The sequence below is a fragment of the Typopeltis vanoorti genome, chromosome 18 (assembly GCF_054136105.1).
Source record: "Typopeltis vanoorti isolate ZY-2024b chromosome 18, IOZ_Tvanoo_1.0, whole genome shotgun sequence".
Lineage (NCBI taxonomy): Eukaryota > Metazoa > Arthropoda > Arachnida > Uropygi > Thelyphonidae > Typopeltis > Typopeltis vanoorti.
Window position 1 is genome coordinate 107,422,683 of NC_143566.1, and position 25,835 is coordinate 107,448,517.

Below are 25,835 nucleotides of genomic sequence, written 5' to 3' on the forward strand. Positions count from 1 at the left end.
GGTTCTTCATCCTCTTCCTTCATCCAAAAGTTTCCATTAGAAATAACCCTTTCACCTTTGTTCTTGAATATACAAGTTGCTACACAAAATAAAAGAAAATCCAACTTGTAGGTAAGGAGTGGTCTGTTACACACGAAACGTTGCTAGGAAGGAACATCCGTAAAACAGATTTCCAATCATCGTTATCACTCAACAGAGCAGTCTGGGAAGGACTTCCGGAAACAGAAAGGCGATAATACTGTTACATTAATTACAGACTGTGCAGGTCTCTCAAGATTCTCGGAAAGTAATCGTTTTGATGTAGATAAAAGGTAAGCGATCTGTGCCGTGAGGTTTAGGTTGTGCGAACCAATACCTAGAGCTTCTGGAAAAAGTGATAATCCATATGTAGCGATGTGTATGGTGTATCATCACTTCATATTTGGTGCCAAAATCATTTGTTAATAAACACACATTCAACAATATTCCATTATCATGTGATACATGAGGGGCAAGATGACAAACCGGCCATGACGTCTATAGAGGTCCAGCAAAATCTGGATACAATTCTGTAACACGTATTGAATAACATGGATAAGAGGTGCAATTTGGTCTCACTATTTCATCCACCTCGGCCGGTACAGAGGTTAATAAAAGACCTTATTTCATCTATTTAGGATACCTTGTTATATTTAACAATGAAGCTGATATACACAAAAAATTGAACAAGGACTTCTAAACAAAAAATAACTTATTAAAATGCAAACTAAAGAAAAAGATGTACAAAATTAAATGACAACTTTTCATTTGAAGGTGAGTTGGCCGACCTCATCCAAACACAGCATTTTTTTCCTCCCGGAAATTCAAGTTTTTAAATTGTGCTTATAAACGCCATTGTATCATCATATGCTAATAAAATAAATAGTCCATGAATGTTCAATTTTCTACTACGAGTCCAATATTCCGTTTTACAGAACATTTTTATCACAAACCTAACACTATTCAAATTATTATTATCGGTCTCCTATCAGAAGACAAGTCCGTCTAGAGCTGAAACAAAATAAGTAACTGTCTGCTTCTGTTGCATGCAGTTAGTGATACGAGGTTACCGAGAAAATATCCACACATAATGCATTACTTACACAAATTGGCCACTTGTGAAATCTATGCCACACGTTTTGGCATAGATTTCACAAGGTGTCGGATTGCATCTACATCTCCATCATACCACATATTCACTAGACATTCCTTTAACTGGCTCAGTTTTGACGGAAGAGGGCTTGTGCTCCCGAATCTGTTTTTCTAAACCAGCCCATACCATCTGAATGGAGTTCAGGTCCGAGCTTTGTTGTGGCCAGGTAGAATGTTGGAAGTCGCTGTCATGCTCGCTTAATCACTGCTGGACAATTCTTGACCGATGAACTGTAACAGCGTCGTCCATAAAACAACCGTCATCTGCTGGTAGTGCCGGATTTACGTACAAGCTAAAAAAAAAAAAAAGCTATTGCTTAGGGTCTCGCAATCTGCCGGGGCCTCAAATAAAAAATCAAAAAAATATAAAAATTGATAAAAAAAATATTCGTAGAAAAATCACTCAAATGAAGTCAGACATATCACGATGATAATTTCGAAATAATTTTAAATATACGAAATATAACAAAAGTTTTTTTCCCTCTCAAAAACGTATTAATTAAAATTTTTATCTTTAATACCTAAATAATTTTTAATTAATTTTTAAAATCATTATTTAGAAAATGTTTGTAATCTTTTATTTTCTTACATTTACTTTTGCTATTCCATTTCCAACCATACAATGAAGCGAACATTTGTAAGCGGATACCAGAAAAGAAAAAGAAAGCAGCAGCTTGAAGACGATTTCAAAAAAGCAACAAAACTTGGTATATATTTCATCGCAACAACGAGAGATGATCCACAGACCCAGGGAGAGCAGCCAATTCCAAAACAACAAAATTCCAAAACAACAAAACAAAAAACCTATTGTCTCTGAGATCACAGAGTCTGGAATCTCAGCTGATGGAAATATTGTAACTGATCCCAGTGTGAGCGTTGCTGCTGTTGGAGAACCGACATCTACAGTTGAAACCAAAAAATTCACGAAACTCAGTGATATTGGTCAATGGGGTGTCCTCACACAGGATGAACTCTCATTCTGGATCTTAAAAGGTCCATCATAGTGTCAGCACTGGAACGGTCCATTTGAAAACTCTAAGTGTTCATTCAAAAATCAGGTTAGATATTGTTCAAAAGGTTTTTTTCAGAATAGGAAGGTTAATGGTGAAGTGTACGATCGGGAATGGCTTGCGTACTCACCAACAACAGGTTGTATTTATTGCTTTGTCTGCAAACTGTTTTCAACATCAACTGCAACACTAGCTTGTGATGGATTTTCTCACTGGCGAAATCCCATTGCAATTCAAAGTCATGAACACTCTGAAGATCATAGAAGAGTTTTGCTTACATACTTGACAAGAAAGCGTGGTCAAACTTTAGACTCGGGACTAGCAAAATGAATAAAAGAACAGCTTTATTGGAGGAATGTGCTTGAGCGTGTTGTTGTGATATACACATTAGCAGAACGTGGTCTGGCTTTTAGGGGAGACAATGAAACTTTTGAATCGCGAAATAATGGCAACTACCTTGGTTTGTTAGAATGATTGCTAAGTTGGATCCATTTCTTTTCAATCACATAAAACAACATAGAAACAGAGGATCTGGGGTCTCGTTCATATTTGTCAAAGACAGTATGTGATGAATTGATCCAGCTTATGTCTAATAAAGTAAGAAAATCGATTTTGGATGATCTGAGAAAGGCAGGTTACTTCAGTTTGTCTGTGGACTCTACGCCAGATCTTTCCCATGTGGATTAACTAACTGTTATAGTAAGGTATGTATCACCTGGTAATGGTTTACCTGTTGGACGTTTTCTAACTTTCCTAGAGTTGGAAAATCACAGTAGTGAATGGGCAGGTATGGTGGTGGATTATCTAAGTAAGGACTGCAAAGTTGATTTTAGAAAATGCCGAGGACAGTCATATATGATAATGCAGCGAATATGGCTGGCAAATACTAGGGAATGCAACAACAAAATCCTTGAGTTAAACAAGCATGCTATATATATTCCGTGTGCTGGTCATTCACTAAATCTTGTCGGCCGTGCTGCTGTAGATTGCTGTTTAGATGCAGTCAACTTTTTTTGCTGTTGTTCAAGAAATATACACTTTCTTTTCATCTTCTACAAAGAGGTGGTCTGTGATGTCATCTTTCTTGAAAACAGACTCAGATACCAGAGTACTAAAAACACTGTCTGACAATAGGTGGGAAGCAAATGTCAAAGAAGTGTCTGCCATAAATGTCAGTTATAAGCCCATCATAGATGCTCTAAGTCACATTTATGATGATAAGAATGAAAAGGGAGCTACAAGACTAGAAGCTGGTACTCTTCTGGAAAAAATTGAGTAACTAGAGTTTGTTTTTATGCTACATTTATGGAATAATTTGCTGCCAGAGTTTCACAAACCCAATATGGGTCTCCGGGATCCAACGATTGCGCTTACCACATGTGCAAATCTGTACAAATCACTTTCTCACTATGTTAAAAACATTCGAGAATATTTTGATGATTTTGAAGAAGAAATTAAATCTAGATTGCCTGGTGTAGAATATAAGTTTACAGTAAAAAGAAAGAGGATGAGAAACAAATGAACCAGTGATGGAGCTGCACCTGATGCTAATGAACAGCTTTCTCCAAGAAACAAATTCCGAGTGAAATCCTTCATTCATATCATAGACATCCTTGAGGCAACTTTAACGAGAAAAGCAACTGTCTACAATTATGTTGCAAATAAATTTTCATTTTTAGTTGATTTAGAAGTTTCAGAGGTACAGCTACGAAAAGCAGTACATACGTTAATAAAAGAGTATCCACACGATGTTGATATTAATCTCACGAGTGAACTGAGGCACTTCCATGAGTATGTCAAGTAGAATTATCCTGAAAAAGAACACTTTCAACACAAAGATTTGTTTCAAATCATCTTTGAAGACAAGATTGAGTTAATTTTCCCTAATGTGGAAGCAATATTACGACAATTCCTGTGTTTAATGGTAACAAATTGTTCAGGAGAAAGATCATTTTCACAGCTAAAGAGAATAAAAAATGAACTGAGAGCAACTATGTCTCAAGAAATATTGTCTGCACTTAGCATCATGTGTATAGAAAGCGAAAAGTTACGTAGCATATCTTTTGATGACATAATTAATGATTTTGCTTTTCGGAAATCAAAGAAACTGTTTTAAGTTATATCTTAGAGCCTTTCAGAGGATTATATAATATAATTATTTCTATTAATTATTGTTGTATTATAACAATTCATCCACTCCATATTTTCGATATTAATTTATTATATATATATATATATATATATATGTACCTGTATTATTTGGAATTTTGGGTGCCCAATTTTATGTGATGTCTACTGTCAAATTTTCACCTGAATAAAAGATTAATTTTTTTTATATACTACCAATTATGTTGTTATATTAATTTAATTTTTACTTTTTATTTTCCTATTTTAATTTAAAACTTTCTGTTCTATGAGCCTTATTTGTCGTTTTTAAAACTCTTTAATTATATAATTATTTCTGTGATTTTGTAAACGCATACTTTATTATTTTTTAATAAAAATTAAAAGACAATATATTTTCATATATTAAAAAGGCGTATATATTTTAAATTTTTCGGAGACCAGCTGATGTAATTTAAAACAGTAAGGGCCTCTGGGTTTTATATAGCTTAGTGCTTCAGCAAGTATGAATCCGGCCCTGTCTGCTGGATAAGAAATCAACATTGCAGGATGGACTTAATAGGCAACAATGTTCAGATATTCCTTAAAGGACGACCGACCTTCTAGCAATATCAGTGGACCCGTTCCGTACCAAGAGAACATGCCCCATACTCTGACACCATCCCTAGAATCTTGAGTTGTGTTTAGAAGGCAAGCTGAGTTCATTGCTTGGTTGGGCTCTCGCCAAACTCTCTACATGCCCTCGGTAGAGAACAAGGTGTTCCGTGATTCATCGGACTATGTGACTTTTTTGTAGTCTTCCAGTGTCCAGTGACAGCGTTCCTAACACCACTGTAGACGAACTTTTCAGTTTTCAATGAAATGAGTGGTTTCCGTAGAAGCATGCGACTGCCGATACTGATCCTCTTTAATTCCCAGCATAATTTGGTGAGATACGGGTTGCGAACAGCCTTTATTAAATGTTTCGGCCTATTGCTGTACACAGGAAGATTTGTTTGTCTGTAAAAGACGACGGCGATATCCTTCCTGACAGACCATCTTAGGACCATAATTATGCCTCTTAGACAAATAATGTGGGTTATTTTTCCACTGATTCAACACCCGAATATCTCACCTTTGAGAAATCAGTCAGCTCTGCTGTTTTCAAAATCGTGGTTCAGCCAAACAGGTACTCACAGTAAGCTGTTTATCGAACTCCGAAAGATCCTTTGTGTTTTTCATTATGATCATCACTATTGACGATTACTGACCAGCAGAATTCTTAAATGGTTGCCTAGAATACGTGGTGACGCTCGTGGCCAATTATTTTGTACATACCGTGCGTAAATGACGTTTATGTATATCTGCATGAAGGTTTCTGATTCAGTGGTCAGTACGTGTATAATCATCGGTACCGTCGACAGGATGTAGCATAGAGGCAGCCTGCCTCACGGCGCTGCTTAATAAGGGCGCTCGTTCAGCCATATTGCGGTAGGCGCCGTCGCTACGCTAACAGAAATTGTTAGCGTAGCAAGTGCGGAAAGAAGTTCTTCTAAGCTTAAACTGATTAAAAATTATTTGCGAACAGCAATGACCCAAGAAAGATTGGTTGGTCTTGCAAACTATGTCGATAGAGGCGGACATTGCTTATAATTTAAATTTAGAAGAGCTTATAAACAGTTTTATGGTGCGATATCCCCGTAGAGCAAACATTTAATTAATATTATTATGTAATCGTTTTGCATTACTGTTTCTCTTTCAATAAAAACAAAATAGCAATTGGAGATTTTCTTCTATTTTGGTCTTATAATCGATCAGGGGCGATATTTAATTGTTTGCCTCAAGGCGCGATCTAATCTGGCAACGGCCCTGGTAATCATGATTAATTAATTAATTTATTGATTGTTTAATTAATCACCCAGTTAGCTGATATGAAAAGCCTATCATCCACATATAAATTTTGTCCATTTAAAAGGACAAAATTTCTAGAATGCCTGCTTCTAAAACTTAAAATACGTCACAAACCATTTCAATAGCAGAGATATGAAAACCTTGTTAATCAATACTACCAAAAGTCAATCTTGGATTATTTGTTCCTAAAAAATGACGGATATCTTCAACTGTCATTGTTTATTGAAGTATGAATAAGGAAATATATCGAGAAATATTCATATAATAACAACTGTCATGCAGATAATTGTAGTTCTGGTATGATCCTACTATTGCTTTAATTCATTTCAACTGTATGCCACAATAACAATATTTTGAATGTCCTTTATCAGTGGATTGAATCGAAGACTAAAAGGTCTCTTGCTCCTTCTAGCAGCCTTCTGAGACAGTATATGTTTAACAGTATTTCTGTTTTTAAAGAAACTTGCTTTCAATTTGAGATGTTCAATTGGTTTAGATGCATTCTGTTCGACTTTTACCGTGGTGGGAAGTAGTGTGACTCCTGTATAATTTTGTTCATATTGTCTTTTAGGGGTATTAATACAAATTAATACATTTGTAATACAGCTAAAACTTTATTACAGGTATTCAGTGCCATTATATCATGGTAATGCGCAGGGCTGGACAAATACGCTCGCCCACTTTGCTAGCTGGGATCAACAGGTTATTAGCAGCAGCTACAGACTGGGAAATATAGAATATATTTTATTTAATTTTAAAAAAAAAACTTCTTCAACCACAGTACAACACCCATAATCACTTTATATAACCCCTATTGACTTATTGAGACAACATATATTAAAAAAAAAAAATGGGCAGGGGTACTTGGCCGAGTATATTTTTTGCCTGGTGAGTAAGGTTTTGAATAACATGTCGTGATCTAGTAATGGGGCATTAACTCGTGTCTGGTAATTGTATATTCTGTGAACAGCTTTCTTTTGTAATACGGAAAACTCTCAATCTTAACTCCGAACGAATAACATCATTGATACCTCAGTTTCGTCTGGTAGGTAGGTTTTTTTTAAATCAATTTGTCGAATTCTCAGGTTATGATAACCGACCACCTGTGCGAACGAGTGGATCATGTCTTCATGGCACAGAGCAATCTGTGCCAAATGCATGGATCTGTTAAATTTTACATTATTATTATGATATTAAACAAGCTATCGATGCAATCCTGCAAAGTATTTCGCTGGAATTTTTCTTTTTAATTTGACACTTAAAATCTGCTTGATCACGATGGAAACTTATTAATTCAAATGACAGAAGTATGTGTTGAGCTTATACTCTTGCTATCCGTTCAGCTACCCCGTCACAGCTACTCCGCATTTGCTTTTTTTTTTTTAAACCCATAACCCCTTTTATTCCCCAATAGGAGTAGGCGAAGGCGTTTTATCCCTAACTTTTTTTGGAAATAGGGGCAATCAAAGAGAGCTTCCTTAACTCAGTCGGTATAAACGAGGTCCTTTAGTTGGAAAAACCTTTACCTGTTCTTTTCAACTGGAGATGAGTTAACTGGTCTCATGCTGTGGCGGTAGGATTTTTTCTCCCGCAGCCAAGGATACTTATAGGGTTAATGAACTTAGCCTCAAATTACAGCTATGAAATTCAAGGTACTTGGGCGCTTAAGTGCCGGATAGAATCAGATGATGATGATGAGGAGGAGCAGTCAATCTCTAGTGCTGAATCAGAAGAGATAACTGGTCCAAGACTATCACTAATTTTAACCTTCACCCAGTGAAGAGAGCAAGGAAGACAAGTGACGCCTTCTCTTGCTCCATAACCCTGACCCAATTTATTATTCCCTGAAATACTAGGATTGTACGGTCCTTTTTTTTTTTTTTTTTGAGTTTCGGAGACAAAAAGAACCAGAGTTTTTTTTTAGAAGAAATCCCCTTGCCTTTGGCAGAGATCCACTAACCCAGGAGCCGGTCGAAAACAGTTCCTCAGATGGCCACTAGAATCGAATGTAGAACGGACTTTTCACGAGTAGCCTAGCGCTATGGATGCAGATGACATTTCCACAGGCCTACACAGGCATTGCATTTGATTAATCAAATGAGAACCTGGAAATGTTATTAATTTCCAAACTTGCAAGGGACTATAATACTTAAAGTAAGACCGTGGTTCATATTCTTTTTAATACCATAATACCATGTGTTTTGAGTAACGTTCTCTTAGGTGTTGTTAATTCTCCGAAGCATTTATTTTATTTACGAGATTCGTGGCTATTACAATGCAGTAATTGCTTGTATCTCTTCAAAAATTACAGCTGTTGTCTAAAAGTAGCAAGAATTCATAATGGAAAATCTGACAACGACAAAAAAGTGAAAATAGGGTTCAAAACTCTCTTTCTGGCATACGTTTGGTAATTGCATTTTTGATTTTAAGACTACGATTTAGGTATTTTTATTTCCTTCCTAGGTATCAAATTGTATTAGTATGTTGAACATAAAAACTGCATGCAATTAAAAAAATTATACAACAGAAGGGAAAGATTAAAGATGATACACACACACACACACACACACACCAACCACTAAATTAGATATTCGTAAACATTGAGCGTATATGCAAAATTCTTGCTTCCGTGATTCACCACGTATTCAAGGCAACTGATTAAGAATTCTGATGGTCAATAATCGCCAGTAGGGTTGATCACAATGGGAAAACAGAAGATCCTTCAAAATCCGATAAAAGACTTAGTGTGGAAGTCTAGTGCTGGTGCTACGATTTTGAAAAGCAGGGATGACTAGTTTCTTCAAAAGTAAGATAACTGGGTGTTCAATCAGTGAGAAAATAGCTCACATTGCTTATCTTAGAAACATAATTGTTGTTCTAAGAAAGTTTGTGAGGAAAGAGATCGCCGTGGTCGGAGAAGGATTGTAAGGACAAACAGAACTTCCTGTTTGTCCGTACTGTATGCTGCAATTGATCGAAGCTTTTAATAAAGGCTGTTCCCGCCCATATCTCACCAAACTATGCACAGGGAGTTGAAGAGGATCGGTATTGGCAGTCGCATGCCTATACGGAAACCACTGATTTCTGCGAAGAACTGGAATGTTCCTCTACAGTGGTGTTGGGACGTTGTCACTGGACACTAGAAGAATAGAAAGAGTCATGTGGTCCGACGAGTCACGAAACACCTTTTTCTCTACCGACAGCATGCAGAGAGTTTAGCGAGAGAGAGAGTCCAATCAAGCAATGAACTCAGCTTGACTTCTAAACACAACTCAAAATTCTAGGGATGGTGTCAGAGTGTGGGACATGTTCTCTTGGTACGGAACGGGTCCACTGATATTGCTAGATGTTCGGTCGTCCTTTAAGGAATATCTGAACATTGTTGCCGATCAAGTCCATCCTGCAATGTTGATTTTTTATCCAGCAGGTGACAGTTGTTTTATGGACGATGCTATTACAGTTCATCGGTCAAGAATTGTTCAGCAGTGGTTAAGGGAGCATGACAGCGACTTCCAACATTCTACCTGGCCACACCAAAGCTCGGACCTGAACTCCATTCAGATGGTATATGCATATTAGAAAAACTGATCTTGGAGCAAATTCTTCTTCCATCAGATCTCAGCCGTTTCAATGGTTTTCTGGTGAACACGTCTTATAGATGTGTTCTGATGGATGATATCTTATAGATGTAGATGCAGTCCAACACCTTGTTTAATCTATGCCAGTCCGCATATGTGCTGTAATTCGGGCTATAGGACGTCCCTTCACGATATCAAATAAACAAATAATTCACTGACTGGTATGTATATCTCTAAATTAAAATGAATGAAATTAAGAACATTTTTTCAACATGAAAAAAAAATTATTTCATATTTCGGAAAATGAGAAGCTAGAAGGTGAGGAAGTAGAAAATCCTGAAGATATGAATGAAGACGTAATGAAGAAAAAAATTAAATGGTATAAAATGATGTTGCAAGAGATTCTTTGTTGCTAAGAATGGAGGAAATAACAAAGATTGATTATCAGATAAGTTCTGGAGACTCATAGAGAAAAGGCATACGTTTTTTTTTAAAACAAACTGGCAGAGGCTTACTTAGCCTAGTATATTTTTTTGCTTGGCGTTTGAAATCTAAATCTCAGAGAAAAAGTATTCATTTCAGGAATTATCGGAAGAAAGACAAGTTAGTAAAATAACTGCAAGAGAGGATACAAGGAATTATTGCCACATTAGTGAACATCCAAATACAGCATGAGATGACAAGCAAAACACATCGCTTGAAAAGAACTCGGCATAGTCTAAGGAACAAACAGCCGTTGTGCCCACCATAGTAAGATGTAGGACTTTCTTTCGTTGCGATAACTGCGGCAATCCTACTGGGCATTATTTTGACAAGCGTACTATAGCGATCAGTTGACATTTTTGACCATTCTTCCTGCAGTCATGTAAAGAGGTCCTCGACTGTTGTTTGACTGATATTCCATGACCTCACTCGACGCTCTAGTTCATCCCACACATGTTCAGTAGGCTCTAGCAAGGCTAGAGCCTACTGAGGGCTCTAGCAAGGCTAGTCAAGTATAGTGACGTTCATGTCCACAAACCACGCAGTTACAGCGCAGCCTTGTGGCATGGTGCATTGCCTTACTGAAGGAGACAATGGTCTGTTCCTTAGAAACCCCACAATGTAGGAAGGTCTGAAGCCAAACCCGGGAAAATAGGACACCAGCACACCGCCACCTACGAAATTCATAGTTCGGGATGCGCCCTCTAATAAGAGACTTTCGCCACGCATCCAAAACGCACACCTACCCGTCCATTGGTTAGGCATAGGGTGTAGCCTGATTCCTCACTCCATAACACAGCTTTCCAAGTTCCCACGTCCCACTGTACACCTTGTTTGCACCACTGAAGACGATGCTGCATATTGATTCAGCCTTCATATTGTGATTCTACCATAGAAATCTGTGTTGTGAACCCCGGTTCTGAATGTTTTTGTGTAGATTCGTGTTCCAGTCGATGCCTGGAACTCAGTATTTAACTTGTCGATCGACAAATGGCGGCTTTTACATATTATCCTTCGTAACTCCCTACGGTCACCTTCGGTGAGTATGATGGACCGTCCACTGCGGGTATCACTTGCAGTTGACTCCCTGTGCTTACGTGGTATCTGAGTATGGTATCACTGACACTGGCTGTTGACCTGGGATGGCCCAGTTGTCAACAATTTGGCAAATAGATAGGCCTGAATAAAGCATCCTATCAGAACGCCTACTCGCAGCCATTTCACTCGGACACAGTTGCACTGACTTGGAACATCACATTCCTCCAATTTATACCAGCTACAAACACGTAACTCGTTAAATGGCACGATGCTCCTTGCCCATGGACTGCTGCTAACGGATAAGATTGTTTGGAGATAGAAAGAACATTTCGAGGAGATTTTAAATATAGAAAACAATATAATTCACATAATTAGAAGATCAATAATGAAAGAACTTCATGTATGCATAGATTTAAATATCACATCGCAAGTCTTATCTAAAAATAAAAGAACGAACTGAATAGAGCAAATAAAAATGGAAAGGCTTCAATCGATGATAATACACAATAGAAATGGTTGAACAAATAAAGAAACTGCTTTAATAAAATCCAACTGATATTTAGCAATGTGCTGGAGACTGAAAAAATACCTCAACAGTAGAAAGAAGCAATGATAAAATCCTGAAGAATGGAGATCTCACTAGCTGTGAGAATTGGGGGGAAATTCTTCTACTGTCAGCATCTAAAATAAAATAAATGTTGATAAATATGATTAAAAATGAAGTTGAGAAGACACTAAAGCATGAATGAGCTGGTTTTAGAACAGGTGGGAGTACTGTACATCACACTTTTACTTTAAGAAATATCATTGAATAAAGCATAGAATTTAGAAGCCATTAAATCTAAATTTTATAGATATTGCCAAATTATTTGACATTGTTGATACAAAAGCATTATGATTAATTATTAAAAATTATGGAATTCCTAATAAATCATAATAAGCAAAAAAAAAATGAATAAATGAATCAGCTAATGCCTTTTATTTCCTAATAAAAGGGAATTAAAGACCTTATAGGGAAGGCAAGGGCGTTTTAACCCTATCTAGCTTTTGGAGACTGAGTGAGCAGTCAGTTTCGAGTATCCAATCAGAGATAGCTGGCCCAAGATTATTAATAATTATAAGCGATGAAGAGACTGGCAAACAAGTGCTGCCATCTCTTGGTACCTAACCCTAACTGGATATGTTCTTATCTGAAATAGAGCGGGTTCTACGGTCGATTTTCTTGAGTTTATGGGACCAAAATTCGCTTTTCCGGGAGAAAAACTCGCTTGCCCATGCCAGAGATCGACTAACTCAGGAACCAGTCGAAGAAAGGATTAGAAAAAAAAAGTTCCTCCAGTCGGCGACTAGACTTCAACTACCAAGCGCAGAGGATGCGAGTGTTGCTTCCACTGAGCTATACTAGCTTTCAGAAGAATCAAGTAATTAGATAATGAAAGTAAAATTGTTTTATTGCACAGCAAACAACATCCGAATGGCTTGAGATAAGATCTGGAATAAAGCAAGGTCGTGTAATGTATGGGTTATTGTTTAATATGATCATCGATTGGATTTTGAGAAAAGTGTCAGGTGCAAGAAAAGGAATTATATGGAATCCTATGTCACAGTCAGATCTAGATGATTATGCTGATGACATAGTTTTGATATCAAAATACAATAATATACAAAAAAAAAATCGAAGAGTTGTGTAAAACAGCTGAAATGGTTGGTCTTAAAATAAATATGACTAAAACAAACCTGCCGAAACTAAATACCACAAAGAGATCAAAGTCAATGAGCATGCTGTAGGAGTTAAGAATTTTACATATTTTGGTGCAAAGGTAGATACTGAAGGTAAAACTGACAGGGATATAATGCAAAAACTGACAAAAGCTAATACTGTTTTCAGAAAATTAAATAATATATGGAAATCTTCAAAATATCATAAGAAAACCAAAATAATGACGACGTACTATTCTATGCATCAGCGACATTTAAGCTGATCAAAAAATAGTAGCCCAAATTAAAGTTTTCGCACCAAATGTCTGCATAAAATATTAAAACTATTTTGACCTCTACGTATAACAAACAATAACTTATATCAGCTGATTGTGTCAAACAAGCATCACTTGATGAGTTAAAAAAAAAACGCAGATGGAAATAAATTAGACACACTGAGAATGGACAACACACAAATTCCTAGAGTGGCTTTAGCATGCATTCCAGAAGGAAAACGGAAAAGGAGAAGGCCTGATTTAATTTACCAGGGAATGACAAATGAGAAAAGAAGACTGGATAGCTGTAAGAGCTGGAGAGAAGCCGGACTGGTGGATCAGGGCAAAAGTATACGAAAGAAACGGATCTCGACCTTGCATATTATGAGGCAGGAAGAGGATAAATGAAGTAAGTGAATGTTCAATGTGAATACAAAAAATGAGAAATAGGTATCGTATCTCTGTACTTTGTCAGGGACAAGTTCAGCATCCATTCTACGCTAAAGTTGGCAGACAGATCCAAAAAGATGATGGAGAGTGCAATCCAGCACAATAATTGGCTAACAACCGAAGTAGTTCTGAGCGTGTTATGACAGTCGACATTAAATATATCTGTGTAAATCTCGTAGATACTTTAGCGTTGGTGCTCATGCAGAATATTATGAAAACTGTAACTAGATGCGAGGGTACGCTGAAAAGTTGTGATAATCATCATGAAAGAATTGAGGTAGAACCATGTAATTTTCACATTTTTCTACGTGTTCCCCAAGAAGTGTTATACACTTGTTACAATGCTGTTGCATTATTTGCAATCCTCTGTGAAAAAAAGTCTTTCCTTTGCTGAAATGTTTTCCACTTGGTTATACTATAAATTAATATCATCAGGATCAGTAGTATAACCAAGTGGAAAAACTTCCAACGTATGACTATAATCCACAGAATTTTATTAACTTTTTAGTTACTCGTATATGGAAATATGACCTCTGTATTACTTCAACCTTGGTATCACTTCTGGGTCTGGCTCCCACTGATAAGGCCTGAATAAAGATCGAATCCGGTCTGGGTAGTGACCCTTCTCATAATGCATAGCATTATACATGGCTGTAAGAATGTGTGCTTTGTATTATGGGATACAAAGGCAAGTGATGTGAAGTTATTAGCTTCTATAGATGAGTTGCTCATGTGAGTCCTGAAGTTACTTTAGGCGCAAACTTTGTTTACTTACACTTGGATAAAGGATTGAACCAAGAATATAATTTCTTGGCATCTTTAATTTAAAGTCTTTCCTTTGTTGCACAAACCAGTCCTCAGCTGCAGATATGAATAAGTGTTGTTTCTTTAAATTTGAAAATAGGAAATAGTCAGATAGGACAAAGTCTAGTGAAAAGGGTGGGTGAGGCAGACATTGCAAGCCCAGGTTGTGTATTGTATCTTGGGTTTTATGAGTAGTATGTGCAACACGCCTCTTCTTAGATTCTCACAGCATTTTTCGTTTAGTTCTTTCAGTGATGGTGTATAAACTGTTACTGTAACTGTTCTATCTATTTTGAGATACTTGATAAGGATTACACTATCTATATCCCTAAAGAGAATGGTGAGAATCTTCCTTGCTGACTTCTGAGTTTGGAACTTCTTGGGCCATTAGAGAACCTTTGTGCCTCTACTTCATTGACTGTTGTTTGGTTTCTGGGCGATAGTGATGAAGCCATGTTTCAGCAGTCACAATACGAGCCAAAAAATTTGCACTTGATTTCTCAAAATGACCCAAAATCCCTTGAGATGACAGCGCACATTCTCTCTTTTGGTCGTCATTCGGATATTTGGAGACCCACATTGCTCAGAGCTTCTACATTTCCAGATGTGGATGGATAATGACCCCAGCTCATTTCTTGGATATCCTTAGAGTCTGCAATGTTTTTGGCTTGTATTCGTCTATCATCAATGATCATGGCATGCACTGCATCGATGTTTTCAGATGTGATCGCTGTGGAAGGTGGTCCGAACCTGAGGACATCTATTGTATCCGGAGGCCTAGTTTTTATCTTGGACACCCATTTGGCAACTGTGGATATGCTGGAGCACAGTTCCTTAAAGTCTCCCGCAAAGTTTAGTGGATCTCAGTTACGTACCTTTCTTGCAGCACAAGCTTGGCTGCGGCCCGCACATCAGTGTTCTTCAAATTTCTTCAAAACTTCTGACATGTTTTCTTATATATCCTAAAAGAAGAACAATTATTACAATTTGATGAAACATGGAGGTTAAAAGGCTTTGAGATATGTTCTTTCTTGTGGTTGTGGTTCTTTCTTGTATCCGTTGCTTTAATATCATTTTCGTTCTAGGTGGTTATCAAAACTTTTCAGCCACCTCATATATATGAAAATAATCCGACAATCAGAAAACAGGAAACTAAAAATGGTTACAAGAGTCGCTAAATTTAAAATAAACCCAGGACGCAACAGAACACCGGTTTTCAAGATCACATATCGATGCGAAAAATTCACTATATTTGACGAATGTCGATTCTAATTGTTCCACTCTGAAGATAAAACCTGGTGTCAAAACAGTAATATTGAAACAGTAGATTCATCGTCCTAGATGTACCGTTACATCACTGCTAGAAGTGGCGATGTAACAGCGATCTTGACATATATCAGATTGTGATACCGGTTGAACGATTGCTGAATGCTACAGCGTACTCGAATATTGTTGCCCATCGGTTGCATTCCTTCTTGCTCACAGTTTATCAGCACGGGAATGTACAAATTTACAAAACACGTCTCGTTCGAGAATGATTCCCAAAGCATGACAGTGACTTTATCACACTATGAACTTCGTCGAACGTGTGAGGAAGAGGAATGGAACACTCTATCAACCACAAAGGTATGTCACAGTCGAAGGTAAGCAACTGAAGGATGCAATCGAGTCTGCGCGAGCCGTGATCTCTGAGGAATCCATTCGCCATTGCAAAGCGTCTGCGTCGCGATAAGTTGATTTTGTTTTAAGAGCTAAAACAGTGCTTCTCGTTATGACCAGTTAAACAGACGCTTCCCGTTAAAGAATCATCGCAGATGAAATCAGCAATTATTTGTTCCCGAAAGAGCAATTTGATACAAAAGATCTGAAGCCTATTAACAGTCGATTTAGATATTTGTGGGATTTTAGTGCTGAGAAATTGCATTTTCTTCTCCCACAAAACAAGAGAAGAAAGAAAGAAGAGAAAATGAAAGTTATATTGATTGGTTTGTAATCGATGTGACAGTTTTTTTTTTTTTATGGCAGAGAATGACAGAAAAGGAAAGATGCCAAACTGGTGGCTCAGGACAGAGGTATATGGAAGAAAAAGATTTTGGCTTTATACATGTGTTTTTGTTTTTGTTAGATATAGAGCAATTATAAATGCTAATCCGATCACCAATACCCACGGAACCTAAAAAAAAAAAGAATCCAAAAACAAGTATTCAACTGATTGGGAATAGAACCAATGAATCAAAATGGAATGTTGATTAATTCAACTTTTAATCTTCTGTAGAACCAAGAGAAATCAAGTGAAATGAGTATTTAAATTAGATTGTTTTGAGTTATCACTTAAAAATTACGCCTGTGTAATGTTAATGCTAAAAATGTAGATCGATCCGTTTGTTTGTTTTGAACTTAAGTGTGCTACGTATATCTAAACATAGCTAACCCACCTTCAATAACTTATTCATGTTTCTTGCATCCTTGACAAAATTCTCAGATCTTTTCAATCAAAAGACACGTGTTGAGTGTCAGCGTAACTTAGAGTATTATCCCCCCCCTCCCAGTTGAAGAGATCATTTTTATATTCTGATTTTCATATCATTTTATTGATAACAGCATGCAATGATTAACAGAAATATTGGACACTTGCTTCCGGAGAAAAGGGGGAATTATATATACAGTTTTCTAGCGTATTGATAGAGACGGTCTCCGTATTGCTTGGATTGTTTAGTTCTTTTGAAATACGGTCAAAATATCTAAGGCTTCAGTATTATGTCTGTTAATTATATGTGGTCTTTGGAATGTTTGCGGAATTATAGAAAAAAAAAATAGAAGTTCTAGGATGAATAATCACATGACATCAGCTAACTCTCCTTCCGATGAAAAGTCCTAATTGATTATTTGAATTGGTCTTGAGTCTTTCATGCGAAAGATGATATTTTATAGAAGTCTTTATTGTTTTTGAAAGGATACGGATAATAAGAAGAGGAACGGGGAGATAATTTGATTTTATATGCTTATCTTTCCCCCCTCTATAAGAATAAACTAGATCGCGTTAGTAGATCGATTTCTGAGATGTATGATAAATGTTAGTGCAACAACATCAAAAGTTGAAAATGGCATAAGAGACCGAAGTGAACAGAATGCTGATTTTTAGGAGAGAGAAAGAGAGAGAGAGAGAGAGAGAGAAATACTATTTTAATTTATTCTTTCAGCATTGCTGTCCTAGTGGGATTGCATATTCTATTTCCAACGAACAGGTTTCGGGCTCGAGTCCCGCCATGAGCACGTGGATTTTTGTAATTTTCTTTACGTGGAAGATGAATTTCATAGTGAGATGGTATACCCATACCCCATCATATAAGAAAAAAATTTATCTATAAATAGTTAAAATGTCTAGTTTTCTCATAGACCATGCAGCAGTCGCCAGTATGGATTCAACATCAACACAAATGCCATGGAGAAGTTTGGTGAATCTCAGGTGATTGCACTTGATATCTCCAAATCTTTTGACCAGGTCTGTCTCAGGACGCCTAAAGTTGACTGCCAGCTTTCTGTCTGGACGCTCACCATGCCTGATGATAGATGATTCCTTATCCTCTCACCATTCAACTAATGTTGGGGTTCCACAAGGTTCCGTTCTCTCACCAACCTTTTCCTTCTGTCAACTGAAGTACCACGTTTTGTAGATGACAGCACATGGCACTCCTCCCTTTCATTTGATAAACCTTTCTCTACACAACTTACTTCAACCTACAGAACATCAACCACCACTGCCCTCAATTCTGATCTCCAAGCCATCCTCCAATTGGGTTCAGATAATCTTGTCAATTTCAATACTAGTAAAACCCAGTTCTGTCTTATTTCTCACAAAAAGAACCATTTTCTCCCAGTATTATTTTTGACAACACTCAAATTTCAAGACAAAATGAGATTCCTCTTCTTGGACTCACCTTCTTGGACATCAAGACTCTCCTGCCATAAACACATCACACCCATTGGATCCTCAGTTTCTAAAAAACTAGTATTTCTCTTTCGCTCAAGACGTTACTTCACCTCTGAACAGCTGTTAACCTAACATAAATCACAAATCCGCCCAGCTATTGAATACCGTTCTCACATTTGGAATGGGGGCCCCTAAGAGCTCCCTCGAAAAATGCTTGGCTGAATACAGAGGAGAGCGATTGGATTGATTAATGGCTCACACCTTACCAAACTCACTCCTCACACTTTCGCAACAGACATTTGGGTTTTGTAATGCGTGTATTCTATAAATATTTCCATGGGAAATGTTCAACTGAAATAGCATCCATAATTCCCCTACTTAGCACTAAGCCCGCTGGAACACGTGTGGATGCTGCTCAACTTCCCTTCACAGTGCACCTGAAACCCACAGAACAAATTTCTTTTCCTCCTCATTCGCCCCTGCTACTGCTGTATTGTGAAACATTCTTCCCCATGATGTGTTTCCCAAGGAATACAATATACAATCTTTTAAATCAAACAGTGGCAGCCCGTACATAAGCATTGCCACACTGCAGCACCCCCAAAGGAAAAAATGAAAATTTAAAATTTTGTTTGTGTTTATAAATAATAACAATGCTTACAACATTATATAAATGCAATACAACATGTTAAAGGTTACAGCTTATATTTCGACAGTGATTGAACAGTTAATAATTGGAATTGTTCGATTAACCCTTTAGATTACGAAACAAATACACTGCGATCTAACGCAGTGTCGATATTATCACGTTCGACCAATCGCAGTCAGACTCGGCGATATTCATTTGCGCTTGTGATTGCACGTTAGAAGTCATTCCGACACTGCCCGTTTGAGCAGTCTATCGTATGCTTACGCGCGTTATTCTGTAAGATACGAAACTTTTATTATTGGCGCGTGTTCGTGGTGAGGGTGAACTACATGTATTTTTATAAAACTTATTTTATTTTGTAAAAATAACATTATGACGAGTGTCACTGTTGAAAATATAAAAAGAATTATATTTTTCAATTATCGTTACACGAAACAAATGCACTGCGATCTAACGCAGTGTCATAATTATCACTTTTGGCCAAATGCAGTCATCTCGCCGATATTCGTTTGTGCTTGTGATTGCACGTTACAAGCCATTCTGACACTGCTCGTTTGGGCAGTGTATTGGATGCGTGCGCGTTATTTTTGTGAGATACGGAACTTTTATTATTGGTGTTCGTGGTGAGGGTGGAATATTTTTAATAAAGCAATTTTTTGATATGTAATTTTATTTATTAATAAATTCGTTACTGATTAGGAAAAAATAATGCTTTTTATTTTTATTTTATTTTTATTTTGTATATGCAGCATCCCCACTTAAAATTTTCACCTGCCGCCACTGAAATCGAATGCAAACAAGTTTCTCCTTTTCGAACCCACTACCCATACACAGTACTAATGTACTATAGGTTGATCATTTGAGGTGGGTTTTTATTACGTTCATGAAAGATAGCCAACTTTGATATAACATTTTGAAACTATTATATTTTGCATCAGTTTCTCAAATCATAAATGAGTTGGTGTATCCCAATAGGGCAGAAGAGTCAATAGGAAATTCACGGATGAGTGGTAATCGGTTAGGAGAGATATGACATGACGCATCAATGAATCACATTTCCACAATCCTTCGTCCAACCTCTCATGTGTGGACTCAACATAAAAAAATTCATTCAGGCCTTTAGGCAAGTTCAGAGCGGTCTCTTCTTGTGCAGTTACTTGTAATCGCTGTTAGCATAAACATGCCATATCATAGTTCTGTAGCCTCTTGTCTCTAGAAAGCTTGGTGCACTTTTCTTCTCAAGATATTTTTCTCACCAGTCCAGCTTCTAACCCTTTATACAAATCCCAAATTTTCTAAATATTAGAATATTGGTATCACATTTTGAACAGTGCTCCAAAACATTTTCGAAAAAATTATTTATGCTCTCCAGATAAAGCCTCTCGAGTAATCAATAATCCCTCTCTCTTCCAAGCCTTCTTTACTGTTATCTTCTTTCTTGTCTGTCGTTCTATAGGCACTGGAATGGAATAGTATCCATGCCGCAGTGCATGTTGTAGTTCTATAACCACTAGCATAGATGTTATTCCAGCGAACTGATATCATAATTCCATCTTCCCTTATACCTATACAACACTAGCAAAAGGTACCACCTATTCGCAGTCTTCAACTTCAGACCTTTCGAATCTGCTTCTCTTTCTCCTTCTTTACCTATGTTGTTTTCAATCCATTATTTCAATTTTCTTGAATAAATTTTCCTCGCATGTGTTCCTGATCCTGAATCGATTATAACCTCCTGCTATTCGAAAAGAACATAATGAGGTTCTTTGCTCTTGGTCCTTCAGCACACGCACGCACGCGCACACACGCACGCACACACACACACGCACACACACACACACACGCACACACGCACGCACACACGCACACCACGCACGCACGCGCGCGCACACGCACACGCACGCACACACACACACGCACACACACACACACACACACACACACACACACACACACACACACACACACACACACACACACACACACACACACACACACACACACAGTCAATACTTGTAGCACATTTATGCTTTGTGTGTGCGTGCGTGCGTGTGTTGAAGGACCAAGAGCAAAGAACTTCATGTTCTTTTCGAATAGCAGGCACGCACGCGCGCACACACACACACACAAAGCATAAATGTGCTACAAGTAGTGACTGTGTGTGTGATTAAAAAATCCCTTTCATTACCTAATTACCGCTGAATAATACCATAATACGCTATTAATTTCATATCAAGTATAATAAATTGTTTATTTTGAATAATCCCATTCCTCCTGCTCTGCTTTAGTTTGACAGAAGAAACATCCAGTTAAGCAACTCGTTATATTTGTTATACCGCCTGAAATTAATTTATAATATAAATAGTATATTAGGAGAATATCTTCATGTTGGATTAAAAAATCATATTATCTCACGCTGAAGATCTCATTACGATCCATGCAGAATCGTAGTAGGATTCCCAAATGAAAATATAGCTATGTTCCTATTGCTTGCTTGGGCGGTAAAAATATAGCTATGTTTCTATCGCTTGTTTTGGGCGGTAAATTTACTATTATCTTAGTAGAACTGTATTACTAAATTTAAGTATTATGACCGTTAGATGGCGTGTAGTAATCGAAAACATGGAGTCGTCCGCTGTTGGTGAATTTTGTTTTGATGGGAAGGAGTCCATTTATTTGTTGAAATGGAAAGTGAAACCTGGTAGCCAGTTATGTCAAGGCACCATTTTATTACTTTATGATGATGGGTCTCATGCAAAGGGATCTTCTGAGAGACAACCCCAAAAGCTTAAATCAACAACAGAAGGAGTAGTTCAAGAGCTTTTATGTAAAGAAGGGGACTTGATTAATCCTGGGTATGTCGTCTGCAGCATGTTTTAAATTTTTCATAATTCTTCAATACTAATGAGGTCATCAAGAAACACTTCCGTTTTATTAAATGTTAATAATAATAATACTTCACATGCAGTTGTCATGTGTTTCAACACCTGAAAATTGTCATAATTGAAAATATTTTAAAATATTGCGCCAATTTGTCAGCATATAATTTATTTACATTTTTTGTTGTTGTTTTTTTTTTCTACAAAATAAAAAAAAATGACGTTTGGTATTAGGATACAGCATATAAATATATATATTGTGTGTATGGTTATTGAATTACTCCTATTCAGTTTATCCTGAATGAAGTTATATCAGTCTCATCAGCAGCAGACCGTCAGTGTACAATTTCAAACAAAATTAATCAGTTTCACAGATGTTGCCAATCTATATCTCATATATCATATCAAAGTACACTTAATGTTCACACATAAATTTAATATAAAACTAATAAGTAATAAAAAATTTTTCCTGACGTTCATGGCTTTTGCAGTTGCATAATTCAGCCCTTAACCCTCAGCAGTTGATATTTATCTAAGGTGAACTCAGGACTTGGAGAAAGAACCTGCAAGATGTTGCTGCTATATTGATACATGAGCTGATAAACAATACTTTTACTTCCCAATGCAAAATCCTTACCTTACCTTACTCATTGGAAGTATGAAGTTAGCTAGAGAAGAAAAAAATTGCATGTTTTTTCTAGCACGTTGTTTCTTGAATATTATTGTGACTGTGGAGCCCTCAAAATATTTCTTTTTTTTTTTTTTTTTTGTGAAACCACTATGAAAACTTTTATTAAAAAAATTACCAGGAAAGGAATTATTAACAGTTGATTAAAATGATTAAAATATTTTGCAATTAATGAATTGCAAAATATTTTAATCACAAAAAACAAAAACATATGATACATAATGTTACAAATAGTAAAGTAAAATTATTTTTCTAGAAATAAGTCAATTTAATAAAAATTAGTATTTTATCCCTTCAGCAAAGTTTTTTTTTTTTTTTTTTTGAAACTACATCTAATACAAGTTATGAATGCATGCTCTGGGGAATTCTTATAAGTTTTTGCTGAACCTTAAGGTTTCAAGAAACACTGGTCTAACAGTCTTTCATTATGACATAATCATGCATTTTCTATTGTTGATTATCATAATATGAGAAAAGTCAAACATTGCTGTTATCAGTTTACCCTACAGTGTTATCACTTGCTCATTAATTTGCATTTTATCTTGATTTGGGATATTTGGAGAGATCTAATCAATATATATATTTTTAAAGTTATTTTTGGATTGCAGCAATTGAGAAAAGATGTTTGCTTCTTAGTTCAGATTGAGATTTCATTTTAGAGTTTCTTGTGGAAAGCAAATTTTTCAGATTTGGAAACCAGAGATTTTATTATTCTAAGTGGCTATGATCCAAAATATTCCAAACAAAAATATTGACCAGTCCCACATATTCCATAATCAAGATGAAATTTGCAGACCCCCATTGCATATCTAAACGTCATCTCAGAATGAATTGCAAAGGTGCTTAGGAAATTTCAGTTTATTGCTGTTAGTTGATATTTATCAAGTTCTTTTATGATTCATCCTACTTTGCTCAAACTGATCATTTAGTTGAAAAATGCATTAATGTTCAGTTCATTATATATCATGAGTCACACAAGAACCTCTGGAATGTTACCAAGTTGCTTCATAGTAATATTTTCAGATATGCATGGTTGTTCAAAGAAAGTATTGAAGCCCTATTACATTTGTAGGTACAGCTTTGATTTATCCATTACAAAAATTTTCTAATTGTAATTACTGTCACAGGAAATGGTGATTTTCAATTCCATTAAATGTTTGTTTGTTTTTAGGATTCAAACAGTACACATTTTTATTCTTTTAGTAGTGCTTTTTTTTTTTTTGGTTCAACTTCGATTTTTCCAATAAATGTGCTGGATTGCTCAATGTTAGCAATATCCTAAATTAACCATGTTATTATTATTATTAAGAGAGAGACCTCCAGGAAGTCAGGAACTCATTGAGGGATGCCATACTATTCACATCAGCAGTCATATCTGTTCTTGAATTCATTCACACTGCCTACACACACAACATCCAGTGGCAATCCATTCTAATCATGCACCATCCTATGAGAAAAAAAATCTAGCTCTACCCCCCCCTCCTCTTCTTAGCGGCATTCATTCTCGGCTTCCAAGGATAGCCTGTTGTTCTTTCCCCATCCTCCATAAAATGAAAAATTCCATCAACTGAAATCTTGTATGATCCTTTCAGAAGTTTGTAAGTCTCAATCATATCACCCCTAACCAATATGCATCACATATTGTCAACACGTCAAGATATACCACCAAGGACAAACAACACACTCTTCAAATAAAAAGAGAACTTACATATTTGAAACATAACAGACCATCAGACCCTCTATACTCATGGCCCTTCACTCTTGAAGATATTAACACTGCTCTAATGGATATGAAACCAGGCAAGGCTCCAGGTTGCGATGGAATTCATCCTGAATTCCTGTTGAAGACAGGCCAAAAAGCTCAACAGTGGTTGGCTTGCTTTTTCTCTGACATCCTCCAGACTGGTAGACTTCCAAAAGAGTTTAAGAGGACAAAAATTATCCCTATCTTAAAACCAGGAAAAACCAACAACAAACCAGAAAACTACCGACCAGTTTCCCTGCTTAGCACCTGCTATAAGCTCCTAGAAAGGCTCATCCTTAATAGAATTGTCCCTAAGATATTAGAACAAGTCCCAGTGGAACAGGCTGGATTCAGACATAAACGAAGCTGCTGTGATCAGGTTCTGTCACTCACCACACATATAGAGGCAGGCTACCAACAATGCCGGAAAACAGCTGTAGCTTTTGTAGATCTTACTGCAGCTTATGACACAGTCTGGAGGCATGGTGCAGTCCCTTGCAAAACAGTAGCAAAACTAATCGATAACATGCTAAGCAACCGCCTGTTCTAAGTGTGTATGGACGAGAACAGAAGCAAACAAAGAACACTGGATAATGGATTACCATAGGGGTCAGTTCTGGCTCCCCTCCTTTTTAACTTATACATCACAGATATGCCTCATACAGCCTCTAAGAAGTTTTGCTATGCTGATGACATTGCTCTAGCTACCAGACACCAATTTTGCTACAATGGAAGATACACTAACAAACGACCTTGCAGTCCTAGATGAATACTTCAGCAAATGGAGATTATGCCCGAATCCTAGCAAAACACAAGTTTCATGCTTCCACCTGAACAATAACCAGGTTAACAAAGAACTCGTGGTCTACCTCAACAACAAACTTCTACACTACAACAGATTCCCAAAATATCTGGGCATCACTCTAGATAGAACAATATCTTTTAAACCACATCTCATTAACACAGCATCCAAGCTAAAAACAAGAAACAATATACTGCAAAAACTGTGGAACAACTTGGGGTGCCTCAGCAACAACGCTTCGCTGCACTGCTCTTGGCCTTGTTTTCTCTACAACTGAATACTGCTCACCCGTATGGCTGAACAGTGCCCATGTGTATTTGGTTGATGCCCAGCTTAACACCACTATGCGCCTTGTTTCTGGAACTGTAAAATCATCCCCAACCTACTGGCTCCCAGTGCTAAGCAACATTCTGCCTCCATACATCTGCAGATCCAACTTTCTTCTACATGAATACAGCAAAATCATGGAAACCCAAAATCTTCCAATCCATGAAGACATCCCATCCCTAGAAATAAATAGGCTAAAGTTAAGGCACCCTCCAATCTTAACAGCAAAAAATCTTGCAGAGACAAGCTTCAACATGAAGGAGAAGTGGAAAGAGTCCTTGTGTAACACTTCAAC

The 25,835-nt window shown here is 36.9% G+C and overlaps 1 protein-coding gene across 1 annotated transcript in view; it reads left to right on the forward strand.

Annotated features, from left to right (window-relative positions):
• The first annotated feature begins 21,722 nt into the window (after positions 1-21,722).
• Fcp1 (RNA polymerase II subunit A C-terminal domain phosphatase Fcp1) overlaps positions 21,723-25,835 on the forward strand; it is a 130,523-nt gene continuing 126,410 nt past the window's right edge. Inside the window, exon 1 of the mRNA XM_090408113.1 lies at positions 21,723-21,955. Within this exon, the coding sequence (XP_090264239.1) occupies positions 21,723-21,955 (233 nt within the window). The remainder of the gene's footprint in view (positions 21,956-25,835) is intronic.